This window comes from Erpetoichthys calabaricus, chromosome 14 (genome assembly GCF_900747795.2).
Source record: "Erpetoichthys calabaricus chromosome 14, fErpCal1.3, whole genome shotgun sequence".
NCBI classification, from domain to species: domain Eukaryota; kingdom Metazoa; phylum Chordata; class Cladistia; order Polypteriformes; family Polypteridae; genus Erpetoichthys; species Erpetoichthys calabaricus.
In genome coordinates, this window is record NC_041407.2 from 31,498,951 (window position 1) to 31,516,025 (window position 17,075).

The 17,075-nt window shown below is 38.4% G+C and overlaps 1 protein-coding gene across 1 annotated transcript in view; it reads left to right on the top strand.

Annotated features, from left to right (window-relative positions):
* cdr2l (cerebellar degeneration-related protein 2-like) overlaps positions 1–17,075 on the top strand; it is a 48,303-nt gene that overhangs the window by 10,969 nt on the left and 20,259 nt on the right. Inside the window, exon 3 of the mRNA XM_051918939.1 lies at positions 9,918–10,066. Coding sequence (XP_051774899.1) covers positions 9,918–10,066 — 149 coding nt within the window. The remainder of the gene's footprint in view (positions 1–9,917; positions 10,067–17,075) is intronic.

The following is a 17,075-nucleotide window of genomic DNA, read 5'->3' on the forward strand; positions in this document are numbered from 1 at the left end:
TTTGAAGAATTACCTTCAGTCTTTTTTTTACAATATATAAAATAATGCACCAAATTTATTTCATATATTTATCATATAATCATATATTTATATCTGTGGATTGAAACCCATAGCAAAAAGAAAGAAAGAATGTCTTGTACAAACATGCTTTGCTAAATGGATTATTTTATGTTGTGGTCTTTGCTAATTAAAAGGCAATAGAAGGAGAGATTACTCAAACACAGGAAAAAATAACACATTGATATTCAGTAGATGCTATTTTAACTTCTGAAAATAAACTTCTGTAAAGGCACTGAAAAATAAGGAGCCTTTGAAATCCATAAAAGTTTTTTTAAAACTAGTGGGGAAAAAAGGTATTATTTTGTGCACACAAAATATTGTCTAGTGGGAGCATAATCCATATAGTATGTGCAAAAAGTACTGGCATGTGGGTGTAAGAGACACAGGTTGTGTTGTGTGAACAAAATCAGTATCTTGAGAACTGAAGTTAACATGAGCATACAAGATACTGAAGGCATAAATCATTAGACAGCATTAGCAGCGGAAAGAAGCATTGAAGTGGACCATATTAATCAATCAATGAACATTGCAATCGTCAGATACACTAAAGCACTCTGGGCAATTTGTAAGAGCATTTATGCATTTATATACAGAATGTACCTAAACAAACGCTTTTATGTTTAATTTCTGTGTATGGTCTATGAAGATATTCAGTCATAAAACAGACTTGAAGTAGCACCTGTTCAAGCTGTTGCATTTCATGTGGTCTTAATGGGTCTAATTTTTGCCTTCTGCCACTGGAGGTTTTTGAAGATATTATACTAATGCTTATAATAACTTGATTTAGTTTATGTATTTTGATAACTGCTTTTTCCTCATCCTATCTGGGCTGCAAAACTCGCATGAAGCTGGTTCTTTGTTTTTTTTGTCTTTTGTTTTACAACAGCAATGTTCTGGGCATTACTGAAAATACCTACAGAAAAAGCTGAATTATTTATAGCTTGTAGGTGAAGCATCCATTGTTACTAATGCATGTGTATAATCAGAGTGGTTTTGAACTTGGGTGACAGGTTTTAATATAGATATGAAGGGAAATTACTAGTCACTCTTGTCAATGGCATCAACCATTACAAATCAACTGATTCACACAAGTTAAATATCAATATGAAATGGTATCAAAAACAATTTCTCAACTTAAAGCAATTTAAAATGAATATTTATTATAAAAGATGCGGACATCCATTACAAAATGTAATTCAGTAGTGGTGTTTTGTTGTTGTTGATTTCTTATTTCCCCTCACCACTGACTAGAGTTGTAGTGAAGTCTACCATTTCGAGTTCAAGACAGCAACTAGTTGAGATCAAATCAAGACTGGGTCTAAAGGGGGCTGTCGAGACCAAGCATTAAATAATGTTTAACTAGTTCTGTCCCAAATTTGCTAATTCTGTGATGGTGCAAATGAGACTTAGCCCTTCCGAACCTCCACAGATTCACTTTAGATTCACTTTAGACAATTGATTAAAGCATGGAAAAGAGTCTCATCAGTCACTGAGTGGGTGTGTACACAACAGAACACTGAAATATGGTAGATTAAGCAGCAGCTTTAGTCAGGATATGCTAAACTGAAGTAGTGAGTCTTCAGCTGGGATTTGAAAGCTGAGACCGAAGGGGAAACTCTTATAATAGCAGGCAGACCATTTCACAGTTTAGGGGCCCTGTAACTAAAAGCATGACCTCCCACTGTTATTTCATTAATCCTTGTAATCGTAAGCAGAATCATAAGCAGACCGGCATCTTGAGATCTTCTGGTTCTGGTTTGTAAGTCATGATAAGTTCAGATAAGTAGGCTGGACCTTGGCCATTTAAGGCTTTATATTTTAAAAGGAGGATTTTGAAATCAGCCCTAAATTTAGCTGGGAGCCAGTGTAAGGATTTAAGAACTGGAGTTATGTGTTCATATTTTCTTGTTCTTGTAATGATTCTTGCAGCAGCATTTTGGATTAACTGGAAGATGTATAAAGAACAGTTTGAACATCCAGTAAACACCAAATTGCAGTAGTCAGTCCTACTAGAAATAAATGCATGAATTAATTTCTCTGAATACCACTTATTTAGAAAACTCCTTAATTTCCCAACATTTATAAGATGCAAGAAACATGATTTAGACAACATAATGTGCTCTTTAAATGACATACTAAAATCAAAGATAACTCCTAGATTTTGGGCTGATACAGTAAATTTAATGGTGATTCCAACTGAGTTAAATGATGACAAAATATTATTGTGATCAGCATCATTCCCTCCAATCATTAACATCTCTGTTTTATCAGTGTTTAAAGACAAGTAGTTCTCATCCATCCATTCCTTTAATTCACTAACACAACTAATTAAAGACAACATAAGTGAAACTTCATTTGGTCTAAATGAAAGGTATAACTGGGTGTCATCTGCGTACAAGTGAAAATTAACATTATGTTTTCTAATGATAGATTCCAGTGGAAACATGTAAAGTGAAAACAGTAAAGGTCCCGGTACTGAGCTTTGCGAGACAGCAAATCTCGTTTCTTTGTATAATAATGGAGTACTTAAGCACATTTCTGTATGTATTGGAATCATTTTGATAAATAAAAGCTAAAATGGGTAAAGACACTGCCTTGTAAACCCAACATTATTTTGTAGCCTGTGCAGTAAAATAGAATGGTCATTGGTGTCAAATGCTGCGCTCAAGTCTAATAACATAATTACAGTGGAGCTTCCTTCATCAGAGTATATCAGAATGTTGTTTACAATATGCATTAGTGGCATTTCTGTACTGTGACCAGTGCAGAAACCAGACTGGGATTTCTCAAGTAAATTGTGATTAGTAGGATGTGGCTGAAGCTTTTTGGACTTTTTCAAGTATTTTAGAGAGAAAGGGTAAATTTGAAATGGGCCTGTAGTAGTGCTGGGCGGTATACCGGTTCATACCGAAAACCGTTTTTTATTTTTGCCTAAACGACGTTCGGAATGTGGCGCAGCGGGAAACTGTTCAAGTGGGGACCTTTTTCACCGCTACACTGCTAAACACAGAGGTGTTGCACGGGGGCTCTTTTTCACTGCTACGCTGCTAAATAGGTGTGGTAGTGTAGGTATTGCGTGATGAAAATGGACAGAGAATATTCCGAAACTGAAGCTGTAGCTGACGATAAAGTTGAACATGATGCCACAGAAGAACTTTTGCCGAAAAAAGGAGTCATGTCCGTTGCCTGGAGATGCTTTGGTTTTAAAAGGTCAAATGTGTAAATACTGTTTCTATACTAGTGGATAATACTGCAAGCCAAGTTGTACTTGTTTTATTTGTTTTCAATACAGTGTAATGTACCTGGGTACTGTGTAATAGTGTGACGACATGTTGACTTTATACTCGACATTTCCACTTTAATGTCGACTATTATGACGAGAATAAAGTCGACATGTAGACTTTATTCTCGTACTTTGTCATTAAAGAAGAACATCGTAAACTAAACTTCATCGTAAAATGAATATTTAATTTACTAGATTTTCTCAAACCCCTTCATAAGTTATATAGCACATTAAATGCTTTGTGTTAAGTGTTCCCCGAGCTTCTTAAACTGACTTCCTCTGCACTAAGAGGAGGCACCGGCAGCGATCGCCGCACAAAATACATTCACTTCATGATATTCCTGCTCTCTGAACATTTAGAATGCTAAGATAAATACTTGATATAATTTTCATGGTGAAATGCATTAAAGCATGTATTAATCATGTGGGGGCACGGCGGCATGGAGGTTGCACTGCTGCCTCGCAGCAAGGGTGTCTCAGGTGTACCCTGCCTTGAATTTGCATGTTTTTCTGGTGGGTTTACTCGGTGTGCTTCACTTTCCTTTCAAAGTCATGTAGGATGTGGGGTTTTGTTATGCTATATTGACCCTGCTAGTGTATGTTTTGCTCGTATTCATCCTGCGATGTGCTGGCGACTCGTTCAGGGATGGGCACAACCCTGAATGGATGGCATAATTAAACATGTATAATGAAGATATTTTTAAAGTTCTGAACACTCCATGGGCTAAGTTTATAACTAGTTTTAATTTCACAAAGACATTTATTGTATGGTGATTGGTTATGTGGAGAAAGAAAAAGGAAGGATAAGAATTGGGGTTTTGGTACGCCAGATAGAGACAGCACGCGTGAAATAAAGAAAGCCCCCTCAGAAGAACATCCATTGAATTCTGTGTTTGTGTCTCTGACCACCAGATCACAAACCCAACATTTACACAATATTTAAGTTAAACCTGTGTGATACCCATTCATACATCCAGTTTTTTGGAGCCTCGTCACACCTGCCATAAAGTTCTCTACACTGAACATACACCTGGGGACCCCTTACTGCGAGGGAGCAGCACTACCGCCACACTACCGTGCATGTTTAATACCTGCTTTAATGCATTTCTTCATGAAAATGATATCAAGTATTTATCTTAGCATTCTAAATTTTCAGAGAGCAGGAATATCATACAGTGAATGTATTCTGTGCGGTGACCGCTGTCTCCTCTTAGTGCGGAGGAAGTTAGTCTAAGAAGCGTAGTGATTAACAACTGGGTTGGGGAACACTTAACACAAAGCATTTAATGTGCTACATTAACTAATGACGGCGTTTGAGAAAATCTAGTAAATTAAAAAATGATTTTAGGATGAAGTTTAGTTTACAACATTCTACTTTAATTATAAACTATGAGAATAAAGTGGAAATGTCGACTTTATTCTCGACGTATAGTTTTTTTTTTCTTCCCTTCCCTGTGTCCGTATTTTTTTTTCCTTCACTGTGGCTCTAATACGATTCTGTAGGGCTATACCACAAATACAATTATAAATGCAAGTTGCAGTTTTATTATTTATGCATATAGCATAGCTTAGCTTGAAGCAAGGTCCATATTAATGCAGTTTGCCTAAATGATGGTTCAGTTGGTAAGGAACGAGTATCCATCTGGTGAGGTCTAAGGTAGGGGAGCAGTGTCAGATTTACTAGGCCAGGTTTCAGAGAGAAGACATGGATCAGATTTAGTACTTAATATAATATCATTTACCAAAACGACTTTACTGCCAAGAGTTGCAATGTTCAATTAGCAGCATTTAAAATTGCATACTTCTTTCTGAACTGCTGACATATTTTTTGTTTTAATTTGAACTATGTTTCTATTACAGGTGCCCCCTGGTAGAGGGTCTGGTTTTATCTCTTGGTCTAATTATATACCTTAACTAGCCAACGCTGCATAATTATGTATTGATGGGTGAACACTTCCTGAATGAAACAGTTGTCCAAACAGAAGTGAAAACAAAATCGAGCCCGGTGTATTGTTTAACTGCCTTCTCTGCCTTGTAGCGCAGTGGTTGTGTTGCTGCTTTGCAGTATGGAGACTGTGGAAGATTTTGGGTTCGCTTCCCGGTTCCTCCCTGTGTGGATAGCACTTTGAAAACTGAAAACACCGGTATATCAATGTAATGTAGTATTATTATTCTTATGTGTCCAGCGCTGTCTCTCTCGCGCGCGCGCCTGTATGTGTGTGTGTGTCGCTCGCTCGCTGCACGTGTTCCTGCAGGCATACCAGTAAGTGAATGAAAAGATGGAACTCTGGAGAGAGCAACACACAACTGTCCGTGACTGTCTTCGTGTTAAAGAAAAAGGCAAATTGTCCGTGGCAAACATACTGTTTTACACGCTGCATACCAACCCGCGGCGTAGTATACGCCGCATAATCACGTTGCTTTTTTAATGTTTTTTAAGCAGAGGGAAAAAAACATTTGCAAAATCCGTAACGCTGCTTTCAGTAAGTACAATGCACACGCGTTTAATTTGTCGGCCACTTTTTGCCAGCCGTCTTTTCTGGTTTGGGCTGCTTTTGCAGTGTTACCGCTTGTGCATATTAAATCTTGAAATCCTTAGAGTAACTAATTAACTAACTAACACCCACCCACCCAGACATACAGCTTGTGTGAAAAAAATGCGCCCGTTCTTTCATCATTTTGTTGCAGCCTATCAAAGACTTGCTGATCATGTTTTCTAGACTCAATATACATTGGCTTTTCACTCAGCGTGGAGGCGCGCATCCATCTCGGATTATTACATCCAGCTAATCTGCTACACGGCTGCGTTTGAAAAACCAATTTATTCCGAATGAGTTTCACCGGCATTAATGATTAGGAATCTGGTTGGAACAAAACCCTGCAGCCACAGGGGTTCACCAGGACCGAGATTGGGAAACACTGCTGAACACAGACAAAACCGACTCAGGTGAGGAGTTGGGGCGGGCAAAGTAGTTGCAGCTATTGATTATTCAGTGTTGTTTGCCTGGGTGTCTGATCTGCTCGACGAGATCAAAAATAAAAGGAAAACTATGTGAAGGCAATGTCACAGGTGTTCACAGCACCCCTTCAAAAGGCCATTTTTAAATAAATAATCACCGCGCTCACAGCGTAGCGAGGGGCGTGGAAGTGTTGCTGAAAGTCAGCCATGTTGCGAAGTTTGAGAGCAACAGTTTCGTCAATGACATTTTTCCAGAAAAACCCTACTGATAGAAACAAACAGTTACCTGATGCAGGAATTTCTATAACATTGAAAGAAGTGTTGTTTCCATGAAATACATTTGAAGCGGTAGCCATGGAGGGCAAAAGAACAGTCAACGTGGCTCACAGCTGGATTTAGACAGCAGCACAGACCAAAGCGAGTATGTGTTTGAGGAGCTGTTCGAGTTGGCGGGCAGTGCTCTGAGGTGCGTTCCCGATCACGTGGGAGGAGGGGCAGAGTTTCTGGGCGGGGCTTCGTTGTTCGTTTCCCATGGTTTTCGATGGTGGACGCGGTCGGGTGTCGTAACCGAAAAGAATAATGAAAAGTCAACGTGGCTCAGAGGTGCATGTGGACTTCTAGTACAGACGAAAGGGACTAATTGGGTGGTCAGTGAGTTTTTGCATCCGGGCACATGAACAGGCAGTGTGAATACCTAGAGAGCGAGGGTAGACGCGGGCCGGGGAAAAAGGAGTGTTGGTGGGCGGGGAAACGTCTTTCGTGTTCCTGCAGGACCATCTAAGAAGACGCATGTTTGTCGTGGATGCGGTGGACGCCGGTTGGGGAATAAGGAGTGTTGGTGGGCGGGGAAACGTTTTCCGTGTTCCTGCAGGACCATCTAAGAAGACGCATGTTTGTTGCGGATGCGAATTGCTGTATGTAGCGTGTAAAACAGTTTGCTATGGTGCACGTGGTCGTGTGTCGTAACCGAAAAGTCAACGTTGCTCAGAGGTGCATGTGTTCTGTAGCCCAGATGAAGATAAATGACGGCGTTTTTTCCAAGTCGTCGCGTCCGAGTTGGTGGGAGTGGCTGTGCGAGTTGTCGTCATATCCAATGGTCTTAGAGTTGGTGGGCGTGGCTCCTTCCTGCGTGCGCCATGGGCGTCTTACTTGTCGGCGGTTAAGTGAATCCACGCCTCTTCCGGCGTGCTTTCCATGGGTGGCTACTTGTCGGCGGCTTAGTGAATTATATATATAGATTTTTGGTTATCAAGTAATTTAGGGTCTGCATGATGACTAAATTTAATGGAGGCCCCACAACAGATATTATGGGTAACAGCTTATGGACAGTAACAGGTGGAACAAACAACAGCCTGTGATTTAAGATCACATGACTGCATCCTGGAAGATGCTCTAATCAGTCAGCCAGGCAGTTTTCCTGCCATATTTTGGGATAATACAAAGGATCCCCTCCAGTTAGGATGAAGACCATCTCTTTTGAAAAATCCAGGCCTTCCCCAAAAATCATCCCAATTGTTCACAAATGCTATGTTTTTATTTGCACACCAGGTTTCTAGCCAGCAGTAAAGGGAACTCAATCTGCTATAAATCACATCTCCTCTATATAATCTTGGTAAGGGGCTAGATACAACTAAATTTTTAGCTTTGGTGCATAGAGAAATGAAGTTTCTCTTTAATACCTCAGATTGCTGTAAATAGATATCATTAGTGCCGACATGCAGCAATAAGGTAGATACTTCATCGTCGGCGACACGATCCAATGCAGCCTCTATGTCAGAAATCTTCACGCCTGAGAGGCATTAACTACTGATTTAACATAGTTTGGAATTTTAACATTCTGCACTATGGAATCACCAATTATGAGCACTTTGTTGTTCTGAGGATCCACAGACATGCTGCAAAGTGCTGAGAATATGTTCTGGGACCAATTTGGTGACCTGGGTGCCAAGGAACTAAATTTTGGCTTCTTAAACCCCCATCTTACTGTTGCCCATTCACCCTGTGGCTGAATTGGTGCTGCTGATTTCAGCCGCACACTGAATACAGTGGGACCTGGAAAGACTGAAGCCGAATAAGAAATAGCCAAATTGTCTAAACAAGCCATGTCAATCCAATTTTCGGTTTGCCTAATTGCTATCAGGTTCCTAATGCGGTCCTCCAATTTGTGACATTTTGTTATCTTAAGTAAAGGTAGTATGTTGTTTCATACAGTAGCTGTGACCTTGATTTCATATTATTGCCAAATATTATGGCTAAGGAGCCTATTATTATGTCGGCACTTACAATTGTTTGGGTAAAAAGGATGGGCATGGCCAGAGACCTACAGAATTAACTCCAGTAGGCCACTGGTGTGAATGTCTCTGACCAAACAATCAGAAACAGACATCATGAGGGTGGCCTGAGGGCCTGACATCCTCTAGTGGGCCCTTTACTCACTACCCAGCACCATGGAGCTCGATTGGCATTTGCCATAGAATACCAGAATTGGCAGGTCCACATCTGGCGCCCTGTACTTTACACAGATGAGAGCATGTTCACCCTAAATACATGAAACAGACGTGAAAGGGTCTGGAGAAGCCGGGGAGAACATTATGCTGCTTGTAACATCGTTCAGCATTACCGGTTTGGTGGTGTATCAGTGATGGTCTAGGGAGGCATGTCCATGGAGGGACGCTCAGACCTCTACAGGCTAGACAACAGCACCTTGAATGCCATTAGGTATCAGGAAGAAATCCTTGCACCCATTGTCAGACCGTATGTTGGTGCAGTGGGTCCTGGGTTCCTCCTGGTGCACGACAATGCCCGGCCTCATGTGGTGTGAGTATGCAGGCAGTTCCTGGAGGATGAAGGAATTGATTACCATTGACTGGCCCCCACGCTCGCGTGACCTAAACCCAATAGAACACCTCTGCAATATTATGTTTCACTGCCAGGTTGCACCTCAGACTGTCTAAGAGCTTAGTGATGCCCTGGTCCAGATCTGGGAGGAGATCCCCCAGGACACCATCTGTAATCTCATTAGGAACGTGCCCCAATGTTGTCAGGCATGCATATAAGCACGTAGGGGCCATACAAACTACTGAGTGCGATTTTGAGTGCTGCAATATAATTTCGGCAAAATGGATTAGCCTGCCACATCATTTTTTCACTTTGATTTTTGGGGTGTCTTTGAATTCAGCCCTCTCTCTGTAGGTTGATTATTTTAATTTCCATCAAATGATGTGGCATCCTTTCATTCCTAACACATTACCCAGTTCATATCAGTATAGATATCCAGCATGATTTTTTTTCCCATTGAGATCTGATGTGTTTTCAAAGTGTTCCTTTAGTTTTTTTGAGCAGTTTACAATGGGAGGTCTGAAACTTGAAAGTACCTCTTGTGTGTCCAGCTCCCAGAATATTTTCTGATTTAAAATATAAAATTTGTCCAAAAGCCCATCATAATCACTTCCTGTAAAGAATATAAAAATTCCTAATTTATAGGGATTTAACGCACCTTTTGGCAGAATCTTGTTCAAGATGATTCAAGCAAAATTCTTTGCTGTTACCTTTTGGTAACAGACTTGTAACTAATTCTGACTTTTTTGTCTTATTGTTTTGTTTATTTGTTTTTAGTACTTGTCCAAACAGTTAGATATGCTGCGGCAAATGAATGAGCAACATGCAAAGGTATATGAACAACTGGATGAAAATTCCCGAGATCTGGAAATGACAAACCAAAAGCTAGTTTTGGAAAGTAAGGCATCCCATCAGAAAATTCAAAGGTGAGGACTAATATATTTTGTGACAATTGTAATTTTGTATGTGCATGTTTCTGTCATTTCATGAATGACTGTTACACAATTTACAGATGGATTTATTATTGAGGTTTTGATTTTTATTTTCTTTTTTATAATGAAAGACAGTCTGCTACAATTATATTAATGGTCACAGAATTTGAAACAACTATGAAGTAACTGTTTCTGTCATCTTCACCTATGTCTGCTTTTTTAATTGAGTCATTTTGAAAAACAAACTGTGCTGCTCCTATTATACTCCTAAAGTAATTAAGTGACCGACTTTGGAAGTCAGAAACACAATTCAGTGTGAAATTTTTGTTTATTCTGTTGAGTTCACTAAACAGGATTCTATTTTTCATTTTCTTTTTTTATTTCCCTTTTTTATAAAGTTTGAACTATCATTATATCCAAATAATGACAACAGAAAAACAGATGGGATAGGCACTAAATATTAATGAGAAACACTTAATTCAAAAGCATTTCACCCTGTGAAATTGGCATGCCGTGTACCACTGCAAAACTTTTGACCTGGAAAATGTAATTGTATTTTAAAATTTCTGTTGAGAGTAAATATGTTTTTGTTATTCGTAAATACTATAATCTAGTGCCATAAATACGAGTATGCTTAATTAAGATAGAAGATTCAAGTAAAAAGCAAGTCTTGGTTGGAATAAAACTTGTACCCACTGCAGATCACCATGGACCATTGCAGTAAGATATGGAGGAGTAAAGTGTAATAATGTGTGAAGCCTTTAATCCAAATATCAAATAAACGTGTGCTTTTATTCAAGAATTTAACAACCAAAGTAAAAAAAATCAAATGTCAATCGACAGAAAGTTTGCGGGTTCAAGTCCAGGTGCTTCTCGTTTTGAGTAGTGAGCTGCTATTATTATTACTATAATACAATAAAAACATACATTTTGATTTGAGTCCTTAACACCCAGTGTAAATGTTGGCTACTTATAAAAGATATTACTGAACAGATAAAAACAGACACACAAACACTGGTGAATCATGTCTTCTTAGTATCTTGTTGTCACTTGAATTTTTTGTTATTCAGTTTTATTCTTGAATAAAAGTACACTTGATTCGTTATACCTTTGTGAAAGTGTTTATTTTATACTAGCAAAATACCCGCGCTTCGCAGCGGAGAAGTAGTGTGTTAAAGAGGTTATGAAAAAGTAAAGGAAACATTTTAAAAATAACGTAACATGATTGTCAATGTAATTGTGTTGTCATTGTTATGAGTGTTGCTGTCTTATACATATATATATACATACATACACATATACACATATATATACACATATATATACATATATATACACATATATATACACATATATACACATATATATACACACACACACATATATATATATATATATATATATATATATATATATAATATATGTGTATGTATATATATATTATATATATATATATATGACAGCAACACTCATAACAATGACAACACAATTACATTGACAATCATGTTACGTTATTTTTAAAATGTTTCCTTTACTTTTTCATAACCTCTTTAACACACTACTTCTCCGCTGCGAAGCGCGGGTATTTTGCTAGTATATATATATATATATATATATATACACACATACACATATATTATATACATATATATACACATATATATGTATACACACATATATATTATATATATATATATATATATACATACATACATATACACACATACATGCAGTTTCAATAACATAGAAATCAATATAAACAACATTAACATCATTATCATATGAGAATATGAAGTAATATATAAGAAGCACATTTCATATAAATATAAATTATTAAACAGTAAAATCTTCTTCTGTAATTTGCTACCGTGGCTATTCGTTTGTCTGTCCAGGATTTTAAATCACCTGTAGCTCGCAAATCGTTTCACCTATTGACTTGAAATCTGGTACACATATAGTACGTCACGTCTACTATCCGCTTTATGGGTGATGATTGTATTACTCTTTTATCTTTATTTTATTTTATTGTAGAATCAACTCCTATCTGCGCACACCAGGGCGGCCGTGAGCAGATGCGTATGGTGTATTCACTCCATGTTATCGTGCTTTGCGCTGTCACTGGTATTTTGATAAAAGAATTTGAACAACATATAAGAAGCGTATAAATTATTAAACAGTAAAACATTAACATTTAAGAAGTAAAGTTACATTAAGTACTACTGCAGTGCCTTCGGGTATACCTCATTTTTTGTTTGCCCAATACATGCTTAAATGTATACATTTTTTGGTGTACCTACCCGAGAAACACGCGACATATAACCGAGCGTGGGAGAAGCATGGATTTTAAACACGCGTTGAGTTCATCTGCTGGTCTCCCTCGTGGAATAACTGGTAATGTTTGACTAAAATCTACAGCGAGTAAAACGACATTACCTCCTTTTTTTTTTTTTTTTTTTACGATCTCTGAGATCTTGCTTTTTTCGGTTCAAGGCTTCATAAGCTCTTTTATGTTGTATGGTGTACTTATCCCAAACCATCATCTTTGAATGTTGCAAGACTTTCGCCTTGTATGTAGATCGGGGTAATTACATTCATTGCATTCCTAGTCTGAATCACAATCTGATTGTATGGGTGGTTACCTGGCACTGTAGGGTTGCCACCCGTCCTTTAAAATACGGAATCGTCCCGTATTTGAGAATGAAATTGCGCGTCCCATTTTGAATCAATACGGGACGGGATTTGTCCCGTATTTTTTTTATCATTTTTTTTAAAGCAGCGTGTCATGCAAATCATCCCAGACGCATTTTATGAAGATGCCTCCTTTCCTACTTTTGATTGGGTAATACTTGATGTCATCGTTAGTTTGATTGGTCTTTTTAACTGTCCAGTGAGGAGGGCGGGTCTTTTAAGTAGAGTCTGCAAAGTGTTGGCACTGGGATGTGGCACCCGCTGCAGTATGCGTCCCTTATTTTTTTGTATTAAAAGTGGTAACCCTACCTGGCAGGTAACAGTTATGTTTGGTCATGAAGTCGTCTAAAATCTGCCACGTGCCCTCTTTTAATTGCGAGAAGCAGATATATATAGCCAAATTCTCGCACTTCGTTGAGGCGAAATACTGCTTTTAATTTTTTAAGAAGAAAAGAAAACCTTTTTAAAACGGATCGAAAATATACCAATAACAATTTGTTAAGGATCTGTTTTTTTGTGAACCTCGCTTTTCACAGCTGTCGCGCTACGGCGTGTGTTTCGTTTATTTGACAGTATGTAGATCGTGGTAATTACATTCATGGCATTCGTTTTCTGAATCACAATCTGACTGTATGGGTGGTTACCTGCCAGGTTACGCTTGTGGTTGGTCAGGAAGTCGCCTTACATCCGCCACGTGCCCTCTTTTCTGTTCCCAGAAGCTGATCATAGAATGGTTTTAATAGTTTACTTTCAAATAATGCAAAGAGTATGCGACACGTGTTTCTCCCTAATTCTGGGCTCATCAGGCATACACACTCACTGCATCCCCTCTCGGGAATCGAATCTCTATCGTCAGCGCCAGAGTTGAAGCCCCTAACGTTGCGGTCAGCAAGTCGGCTAACATCCGCCATGTGCCGTCTTTCAGTTACGAGAAGCAGATCATAGAATGGTTGAAACTGTTGCCCCTAACGTTGCGCTACGGCGTGTGGTTCGTTTATACCTCGTGTCTTCTCATTAAACTTTTATCTCGCGAATATGTTATTGCAGTCCGCAGCGGGAGCGTTTCTATAAACTTAATTTAAACTTACGTTTTACACCGTGCTTTGTTTCCCTTATGAACATGCTTGTATGCTTCACTCGCTTGCTTCTTCTTGTTTCGCTCCCTTCTCAATTGTTTAATGAATTTTTTGTTCTTCGCTGTTTGCGGCTCTTCCTTCATTTCTCCCTACTGCGTTCTTTTATCTCGCGAATATGTTATTGCAATCCGCAACGGGAGCGTTTCAATAAACTTAATTTAAACTTACGTTTTACACCGTGCTTTGTTTCCCTTATGAAGATGCTTGTATGCTTCACTCGCTCGCTTCTTATTGTTTCGCTCCCTTCTCAATTGTTTAATTAATTTTTTGTTCTTCACTGTTTGCGGCTCTTCCTTCATTTCTCCCTACTGCGTTCACAGTCTTTTCACGTGATTACGTGGGAGGCGTGATGACGTGACACTCAACTCCGCCTCCCACGGCCATCGAGCTGCCGTCCATTACAGTATATTGTCGAAAAAGAGGTTCCAGTTATGACCATTACGCGTTGAATTTCGAAATGAAACCTGCCTAACTTTTGTAAGTAAGCTGTAAGGAATCAGCCTGCCAAATTTTAGCCTTCCACCTACACGGGAAGTTGGACAATTAGTGATGAGTGAGTCAGTCAGTCAGTGAGGGCTTTGCCTTTTATTAATTAGTATAGATGGACTAAGTTACTAAGTAGTGTGGTGGACAGCTGGACTTTCAAAAGTAGGATATAACATTATTTTGAAAGAATTAAATGGATAAGACTGGTGATTTTTGTTGGACTGAATGGCCTGTTCATGTCTAGATTGTTCTAATAATGTAATTTATTATTATTTTTTTCTTCATAAGATTTTACTTGCTTACTGTCTTATGTAGCCCCCTTAGCATAATGATTACTCCAGGAAATACAAGCCAAAAAGTTCAATTTTTTTTTCAATAAGAACATTTGACAGAACATTTAATCAGAGCATTTAACAGAAATATGTAGTTACCAAAATGTTAACTGCTGAACTGATGCAGATTTAGTACACATGCTTTACTGTATGTGATATGTTTGCTTATTTGTCAAGTGGCTATTGTCGCACCACAGTGAAGCTTCACATGACCAAATTCACCATGCATATCATGGAAGTTCGGTCAAACAGTGCCGTATCATGCATCAGTTTCACTTTCCTTATTAACATCTGCTTAACATCTCATTATCACTATTGCTCAATTTGAGCAATAGTTCAGTTTCATTCATTCTAAAATTACCTTTGCAGCTTTTCGTTTGTGTTTTTCATTAATGGCTCTGCCCCACTCCTGAATGTGCATCAGTTTTATCTATTTATTTATTTATTTTTGCAGCCTAATGTTGTTTCATCCACTAGATGGCAGGAGAATACTGTAATCGAGAGTTATTGGGGCTTAACACTGTAAAGCTTATCATTACACATCAACCCAAGCCTGACTCTGGGTTAGCTGTTATTGCATAGAATTCTCAGCCTGAATCACGTTCTGGGTTAACGCCAAAAGGTTAACAAAAGAAAAGGTTAATTTTCAATCCAACCTTCACATATCGCACTGGGTTCAAACCCTACCTTCCAGACTACAGATCACAACATGGCAATGTTTACAAAGGAATTAGATTGTAATTATTATTTCAGTAGTAATACTGTATACATGCATATAGTATTTAGATCCTTATAGGCGTTTATATCTGTAGATTGCTAAGAGGTTTCTAAAATGTAAACGTTTTTACACTTTGATAACAACCGTAAGTGGTCAGTGAGAGTGTGAATTATAAGCTTTATAATAAATATACAGTGCCTTCATAAAGCATTCAGACACCTTTACATTTTACGTTTTTTTAATGTTGCAGTGTTAGGCTAGAATCATTTATGTTTACTTTTTCCCCCTCTTTAAGCACCACTGAATATCCCAGAGTGACAAAATAAAAACAAGATTTTAGAAATTTCTGCAAATGTATTAAAAATACGAAACTTTATATCACATTGACACAAATATTTAGACCCTTTAACTAGTACTTCATTGAAGCACCTTTGGTAGTAATTACTGCCTGGAGTCTTCTTCGGTATGACGTGACAAGCATTGCACCCTGGATTTGGGGATTTTCTGCCATTCTTCTCTGCATATCCTTTCAAGCTGTGTCAGGTTAGATGTAGACTATAAGTTAACAGCTATTTTTAGGTCTCTCCAGAAATGTACCACCTGGTTCAAGTTTGATGTCTGTCTGGGCCACTCAAGAACATTCCCAGAGTTGACCCTAAGGTACTCCTGTTTTTTCTTTGTACTTAGGGTCATTGTCCTGTTGGAAAGTGAATCTTCAGCCAAGTCTTAGATCCAGAACATTAAGAGCAGGTTTTCATTAAGGGTGTCTCTGTACTTTGCTCCGTTCAGCTTCCTCTCAGTCCTAACTAGTTTTGCAGTCACAGCATAATGCTGCTACCACCATGGTTTACCTTTGGAATGGTATTACACAGGTGATGAGCAATGTCTGGTTTCCTCCAGACACACTTTGAATTGAGACCATGTAGTTCAATCTTGATTTTTAAACAGACCAGAGATTCTTGTTTCTCATAGTCTAGGAGTCCTTTAGGTACCCTTTTGAGAAATCCAGGTGTGCTTTTAATATGTTGTACAACCACTCCACCATAAACTCAGTTTAGTGGAGTGTTTGCAGTGGTGGATGTCATTCTGGACGTTTCTCCAATTTACACACAGATTCTCTTACCAAGGCCCTTCTCCTCTAAGTGCTCAGTTTGCCTAGACAGCCAGTTATAGGAAGAGTCATGGTTGTTTCATACTTCTTCCATTCATGGATTATGGAGGCCTGTCATCTTGAGAAACTTCAGTGATGCAGAAATGTTTTCTAGCCTTCCCCAGATTTGTGCTTCAGCATAGTCCTGTCTCTGAATTCTGAAGGTAACTCCTTTTGACCTCATGGCTTGGTTTTTTATTGTCGGCTGGAGGACCTTATATAGACAGGTTTGCACCTTTATTAATCATGTGCAATCAATTGATTTGACCAAAGCTGCACTCCAAACAAGGTGTAGAAACATGATAATGTATCATAGAATAGGGTCTGAATATTTGTGTCAATGTGATATTTTGCTTTTATTATTGTTAATAGTGTAAAAATTCTTAAGTTCTGTTTTCACTTTGTCATTCTGAGGTATTGAGTGTTGTTGATGAGGGAAAAGTAAATTTAAATGATTTTAGCATAAGACTGCATATTAATAAATGTTTTTCTC